Genomic DNA, 7,773 nt, shown 5'->3' on the forward strand with positions numbered 1-7,773 from the left:
CCGGTTTTGTTCTATGAACATTTACCCTGTGTGGTTTTACACGACGCGTCGACACTAAAATTCCACGTCGAATCACTTTTAAAAATTGACAACGTCGATTACGTTGGATAATCGTCCCAGCCCTATGCTGAGTCCTTCCGCAGTGTTCATAATCTTGGATCTATATGTTGTGTGGCGACTGAACAAACTCAACTGAGCTCTAACAGTAAGTGCATCTTCAGGCTACGTATCTCTTTTCCTACGTTTTCACCTCCGTCCACACGTTTTCAAGCACCAAAAAAAGAGACTTTTGGAAATGCTGGTGACCGTGTTTTATTTTGAAAACTCTCGGGAAGTGTTGTAATCTGGACGGACAGAAACTGAAACCTTTGGAAACGATGCCATAGACACCCACGGTCTCTCCTGATTGGCTCTCATCAACCTGGTCTACGAGTGGTGAATACAACATGATGATGAATGACAGTTACTGACCTTATTGTCTTTGCTAGCAGCTGTTGTTCGCTTACATTCTCTGTTTTAATGTTACAACTGTCTTTGCTGGTCCTCCTTCAGAGGATTTACTGCAGAGGAGACTATCTACTTCCTGTTTACACCAGCTCACACATTCTCAGTGTATATGAATGGTCACGTATGTGTGTGTGTTTTCAGGTGTGTTCGTCTGGACCGAGATCATTTCTGATATAGAGCTTAAATGGACGACTGGAAACGTTTCCGTTTGAAAAAGCTGTTTTAAAATGAAAATGTAGCAGTGTGAACGCAGCCTCAGCTGCAGCTGTTTTGTTTAACTGCTGTTTCCACTCTCAAGCTCAGTTACAGAACGGTCAGTTTGTCTTCAAATGAGTCTCAGGAGCTCAGAGAATGGAAATCTTTTTTTTTCACCAAGATTTGTTTTATTGGATTTTATACAACACAGAAATGTCCAAAAAAGTTGCATTGTTGTGTTGATTTTAGCAAATCTTGCCACACAGTGACTGATGCCAATGTTTTCTGTTGTGCAGGGGAGCCTTCTCTGTGGTCAGGCGGTGCATGAAGATTTCCACAGGACAGGAATATGCTGCCAAGATAATCAATACCAAGAAGCTGTCGGCCAGGGGTGAGTACATGAGCTGAACTGTACTTAAGCTGATGTGAAGCTGCGGTCACTGTCACTCTGGGACAGTATCTGTGCATAAAACGCTTCCTGTTTTTTTTTTTCTAGCCATGTCACCCTTTAAGCCAACTTCCTCTTTGTGTGACTTTACAAGCTTTCTCAGGCCTCCACCCGCTCTCTCCCAGTCATGTCTGTAGTAGTAGCTGGTGGTCAGGTTTCAGATGCTAACCACATCTTACTCCTCCAGCTTTAAATTCACTTTTGCTCTCGCACTTTCTATCGCTCCTTTTTTTTTTTTTTTTTTTTTTTTTTTTGACTCCACTCATCAAAGTGGCAGCAACATGAAGGAGGCCAACGGCTCCTTTTGTGACTCATTCTCTGATATCAACCAGTCTCTGATCTCTGATGAGCTGCACATGACTCACAGAGCCGGCTTTCACATTGAAACACGAGCCATTGAAGGCAACATGGTGGCAGAACTGAGAAAAATTCTCCTCTGTTGTTCTCTCCTCCTGGTGCCTTTTTTCTTTCGTGGCTTGTTTCTGTGATGGAGCGTCTGTTCAGGAAGCAGAGGCACAGGTTCTTTTATTTTCCTCCCCTCACCTTTTTTTATTTTCTCTCCATCATTATGTGCGCAGCGTGGGCCGCCGCTCCCGCTGTCTGGATTTTGTGCCACTGATTGATCTCTGCACAAGACCCTAATGGTCTGCACAGTGCACTAACACACAAACAGAAGGAGATGGGCTTGAAAAAGCACAGTGATGTTGAGCGGCAGCAGATGTGGCGTCTCGTGGGGGAAGCAGGGGGTTTCCTCACAGCTGCAGAAAAGCAAATGGAGAAGATGTGGTTTAAAAAGAAGAGAAAAAAAAATGCATCACTAACAATGAAACAAAAACTAAAAGGAGAATATCCATATAGGGTTGCTGCCGTAGTGGTCTTACACGATGTTCAGACGCGCAACGATTATATAACGCATTTTTTAATAGACATAAAACCCATTTGGTTCATTTTCATGTATCAGGCCACGGCCATCAAATAAGAAACTATCCATACTTAAGACACAAAAGACTAAAGTCTGACACCCTCTCACACCCTAAGACACAGAGTCATTAGTCTCACACTATAAGGTTCTGTAAAGACTGTGGTCATTATTTACAAGACTGCAACTAGATTTCTTTAATTCTGTTTCCCATCATTCTCTTGGTGGATATTTACTTCTTTTTCCAGACTTTTTTTCCATTTTGAAATTATTTTTATTTCAATGCCTGCCGCCTCCCCGGAGTTGCCAAGACTAAAAATTTAGGATATTAAATATGTTTGATTTTATCAGAACGTCACCTGGCACCAAACGGTCGAGTTGATGGGAGCTCGCCGCAACTCGAGCAAAACTCTCATGATTTTATTCAGATATTGGAAATGAGTCTGTGACGGTGAAATAGCTTGGAAAGTTGTTTGGTGTCAGGCTGGCTACAATTTTTAAACTGAAAGTGTCGCTGAGTAGTGGAGTCTCATCATGTGACCAGAGGAGGGGTGACAGTGGTGGAGGGTTTGGTGTCAAAGCAAAAGCATCTATTTGCCAATATATGGGATTTAAACCTAAAGCCAAAAGGGAACCTGATAACACCAGTGATGCAAACTGTGTGTGATGAAGGCAGCGGCATCTGGAGGTCACACCTCTAATCTTCAGATCCTGAGCTGACACGTCTGTTCTGGGGAAGTATCTGTTGTAATCTGTAACGCAGGTGTCTATTATCCGCTGGGAAAATCTTCTCACTGTGGCATTCCTAATCCATTCTGCTATTGTTGCTGTCTCACTGACACGATGTCTCTTCATTCATAGCCAGTCCTCCCAAATGATGAAAACCTGGAAACCAGAATGAGAAAAGTTTGTGCAGTGTATCTTCATTCGAGAGAGAGAGAGAGAGAGAGAGGGCAGATGTTTGTAGAGGGGGAGTCCATGATTGATTCCGCACTCGGATTGCTTTGGCCCAACGCCTACACTGAGCCTGAGCCTCCCTCACCTGAAGGAGGAAATGAGAGTGAAAGTGTGTGTGGGCATCGCTGTTCTGGTATTTGTTCAAGGTGAAGGCCGACTTTTCAGGACGCAAGGGGAAAAAAAAAAATCTAATTTGAGTTCACCCAGTGGGAGTTTCTTAGTCCACAGAGGTGCAGTCAAATAAGAACTGTGGTTCATTAGAATTTGGGTCTTATGTCCATAGTTTCTGTAAAATTATTATTCAAACTGTCTGTTGTAAGAATCCAACACACTTTGCAAACCAACTTCCTGCTTCAACTTTGACCCACTGTGTGGAGGAGAAAACAACAGGAGCAAAAAGGGACTGAAACAAAATGGCAGCTCTCCCCTACAGGCTTCTTGGCTTCTTCTTAGTCAAAAACTTAAGCAATTTTACCAAACCAAAAGTACTGGCAGACACAAAATGTGCTTTCACAAATCACACAAATCCTACGGACAGTCAGGCAGGCAGGCAGCATGGCAGAGAGAGGGTGCAATGCAGCTCCTCAGTGACTTGTATAAGCCCAGGTGACCAATCAGCTGCGGTTCCACCAATAAGGAGGGAGGATCCAGGGGTGAGGCCTGCAGCACCTGAGCAGCAGCACAGATCGCATCACATCACATTCAGTGCTTCCTATCTTATCTACTTCAGCATAGGAAACACTGGACCTTCCTGTACGAAAGAATAGGAGAAATGGTGTCCCATAATTCCTTGCTGCAGCAACGTTTAAAGCAACACACCATTGTGGTTTCACCTCTGCAGACCCAGGGAAATGTAGAAACATCAGAGCAGCTGTTTTAAGAAAGACCAACAGAACTGATGGAAATTGTGGGCTGATCCCAAATCCATAAATACAGATTCATCCTCTTTAAATCAGTGAGGAGTCGTCATGAAGAACAAACAGGTTGAATTTATAGTTAACTATATGATCATATCCAAATACTATAGTCTAAGAATAAATGTTGTTGCACTTAATCCCCTCCCATTGTGTAAAGCACTAAAAATGAATTTTCTCTACTTATAACAAACTTATAGAAATGTCAGGAAACTCTTTATCCTTATGTCTGAATACAGTTTATTCTGTCCTCCTGCTCAGTTCCTTATTTCTCTTTAATTATCATTTTAATGGCTCTACTTGTCTTTTACTTTCATCTTATCGTATTTCAATCCTGCTTGTTTTGTATTTGCGGTTATGAAAGGAGGATTTGTCATCTAGGTGTTATAAATAAAGTTAGTTAAAAAGATCGTTGTGTAATTGCAGTGCAGTCCTTATGAATCCTCCTTCACATCTTTCCTTGACCTCATGACGTTTTCCGTCTTCGTCGAGGAGAAGAGGTTAGAGAGGAGATTAGTTTGACTTTTCAACTGTAGCCCAGGTTTAGACTGTGTTTTTACTGTCATGACCGCTGACCTCTCCTCTCTGTGACCACTACCTTCCCCTTAATAACTGCATGGCCACAACCCAGCTCACCACTCGTCATGTTGAGAACCACAGTGTGGTTGAAACAATCGCAACGTCACCGCCACTGAAAAACTAAAGTCATGGGTCACAGCCTGAAAACACAGAGTGTGTGTGTGTGTGTGTGTGTGTGTGTGTGTGTGTCTGCGTTTTTGATTCATTTAATGCTAAAAACTGCACGTCATCCTCAAATCATGAAAACAACTATAATCCGGTTTCTGGCGGGTTTCACATGACAGTGGTGGTTTTCAGAGGAGACAGGGGGAATTCAGCACTGTGGTCTCATTATGCCCTCAGGCAGACAGACAGGCAGATACAGTAACGTACTGTGAGAGCTGAGAGATATTGGAGCAGGCGGGCTGAACCGAAGGTCACGTTCAGTGAGGGGAAACCCCGGAGTCACTGCCAACGCCGCCGCTCCTGCTGCGTGATGAGAAATCCTAAACAGGATGCTCCCTCTCATTGGAGAGCCTCAACGTGGCTGTAAACCTTGGCTTCACACCAAAGGCAGCGCTGCCTGGTGCAGGGCACTTCAAAGGAGCACTGACGGCACTGTGTAGTACTACAGCCAAATGAAGGACGTCAGGAAGACTTTGACAGAATTTATCATGATAGTCTTTTGCTTTTTAGAATGTACACACAGTCATAGTCAGAGGCTCATCTGTTTGTTGGAATCAGCTGTCACAGTGGGAATACATATGTGCTGTATGTCGTTGTGTCTGATTTAGTCTGTGTTTGCACATTTGAGTTCATCAGGGTTGTGATTTTTAAAATGAATGTTGAACCTCTGTCTTTAGTTTTGACTTGTAGTGAACTGTGAGAAAGCACTGGAGCCATCACTTGAAGTATACCGTCAGAATATATTTAAGGAAAAGCACAGTGTAAGGTCACCCTTCCACTTGGGGGAATTAGGAAGTGGTCCACTGATATGTAGACGGGACAGCTTGGATTAAGGGCAGCATTGGTGTGACTGCAGGGGGTCAGTAGTGTCAGCAGTGTCTGGGTGCCAGCCACCAACCAACTTCTTGTGGTGATGTAGTTAAAGTTGGAAGGTAAATTCTAAGTTAGACAACCTGTAGACATTGAAATCAGTTGCAGCACTATAAAGGGTCAGTTAGAGTCTAAGATGGACCCGAACATCTGCATAGGCAGATGTGTTGACACACAGTATGTTTGGCGTGTGTGGGCTGTGCACCTGGTCCAGTCCTCATGGTCATAATTTTGAGCTGTACGGTCTCTTATGGACATCTTGTGTAAAATATGACAAGGGTCTTGGGGTTGTGTCTTAGATTTGTCAGTTAGGTTGACTGATGGATCTTTAAAGGCTGATATAATGGAGCAAGAAAAAAACCAATGGCAGATTTAATCAGACGAGTGCCATTTCACTGAGTTTAACACTCATATTTTGAGCAACAGTGCATGCGCCTTCAAATGATCAATTATGACCATTCTACCGACTGTGCCAGCAGTTATCTTTAGCCTAAGGCGTTAATATTGCTTCACTATAACCAATAACATCATAACATCATTCTAATAATTAATGAATAAAGCTACTTATATACAATTAACTTTCATGTATATATAAATTATCTCAGGTTCACAATGAAATAAACTTGACTTCATCAATAAAGCCTGCATTCAAAATGGTGATGTGCGTCAAAGTGTCACTAGTGGAGGCAGCTCGGCCAGAAACCAAATTCCATGAATTCCTATTGCTGCAGATTAATTGCCGAAGACATTGACTGGTCGACCTCTGTTTGGCAGAACCAGTCCAGTTCACATCGCTCTTGTCTTTAAGATTGGTGTACTGGGCAGGTAAAGCAGCTTTACTTATTCAGCCTGGTGAGCTAATGATTATTAATGAATGAAATAAGGCAAAAATATTCCATTGAATCTCAAGTCCAGTTGTCTCAGATTTGAGTCTGGTGAAAGATATGTGTACAGGGTCGAGGCAAACGTAAACAATGATTCACTGATAGGTTTGTATACAGCTGCAACAATTCATCATTTTGTAGATTTTGTACATGACAAAAAATGAAATGCAACTATTAGATGAATTGTCTCACTCACTCAGTCAACAAAAATGCCAAACACTCAATGTCTTTTCTGAACATCGGAATATCTTTGGGTTCTAGTAGGTGGAATTTAAACAAGCTATCGAAGTAGATGACTGTGGGCTGTGGGAAATGGGCATTTTTCACTATTTTGTGGCATTTTATAGACTAAAAGATGAATGAATGAATGAATTAATTAATTGAGAAAGTATTACAGATTAATCCATAATAATGAAATAAATTGTTATTTGTCTTTGCCATTAGCCTTTGTCTTCTTCCACCATTGGCCATAGACAAATGACATGAGAGCATTTCTTCTGTTTGTGCTCAGCACACTCTTTTTCCTTTGTGGCATAAAGACACAGTTCAGCTAATTTTCTTCCTTTTCCAAATGTTTGGACCAGGTATCATCTACCTGTTTTTAGGTCATCCTAATCTGATCATGGTTGAGGAGAAACAGTAACACACATTTGGAAAAAGTCCCTATCTAAACCCCTTCCTTCAAAATAAAAGCCCTAATAGTGAGACAGAGCCAGAACATTGAACTGAAACATTACCCAGATGTACTGAAGTGAAAGCATGTCTTCACTGACAGTGCAGGCCTGCATGAGGGGAAAACTAGGACAGTGGTTTAACACAGATCGAGGGATGCTTGGACTCGGCGAAGTGGAAATGATCACTTGACAAACCCACCAGGCTGTGGAAAAGCTAGCTACGGTTCAGGAGCCAGCCATTCTGTCGGTTTTGCTTCTGGAAAATACCCGAGGCCCCAGCAGCTCACAGTGAACTCTTCATTCCCATGGAAACAAAAGAGATGGAGAACTAAATATAGTCTGTGGGGTAATACAGACATTTAAGTATATCACAGCCTTTGTGCTGTTAATTGCCCAAGTACATGATTCTGTATGAATCATTTTTAGTTCAAATATGAAGAATAATATAATTTTCTCAATTTGAAACAGTTTTTGACCGGCTTTTTTTCTGGTTTCATTAGGAAGAAACTACAGGGATCACACACACACACACACACACACGAACAACTGCTTTTTATGTCAGCTGTAAGAGCAGCAGTAGAGGCGATGACCTGACCGCTCGACCCTGTGGGTTGTATTGAGAATGGGTGAGCGATACCTAAATCCCTCCTGCCACTCCCTA

At 42.3% G+C, this 7,773-nt stretch overlaps 1 protein-coding gene across 15 annotated transcripts in view; it reads left to right on the forward strand.

Annotated features, from left to right (window-relative positions):
- The window catches only part of camk2d1 (calcium/calmodulin-dependent protein kinase (CaM kinase) II delta 1), a 97,223-nt gene that overhangs the window by 2,837 nt on the left and 86,613 nt on the right, over window positions 1–7,773 (forward strand). For all 15 annotated transcript variants that reach the window (XM_087178664.1, XM_087178667.1, XM_087178668.1 and 12 more), the window contains exon 2: window positions 999–1,093. In XM_087178664.1, the coding sequence (XP_087034790.1) occupies window positions 999–1,093 (95 nt within the window). The remainder of the gene's footprint in view (window positions 1–998; window positions 1,094–7,773) is intronic.

The sequence above is a fragment of the Seriola lalandi genome, unplaced genomic scaffold, assembly GCF_002814215.2.
Source record: "Seriola lalandi dorsalis isolate HSWRI2012SDOR001 ecotype SW California unplaced genomic scaffold, Sedor1 jcf7180002054694, whole genome shotgun sequence".
Lineage (NCBI taxonomy): Eukaryota > Metazoa > Chordata > Actinopteri > Carangiformes > Carangidae > Seriola > Seriola lalandi.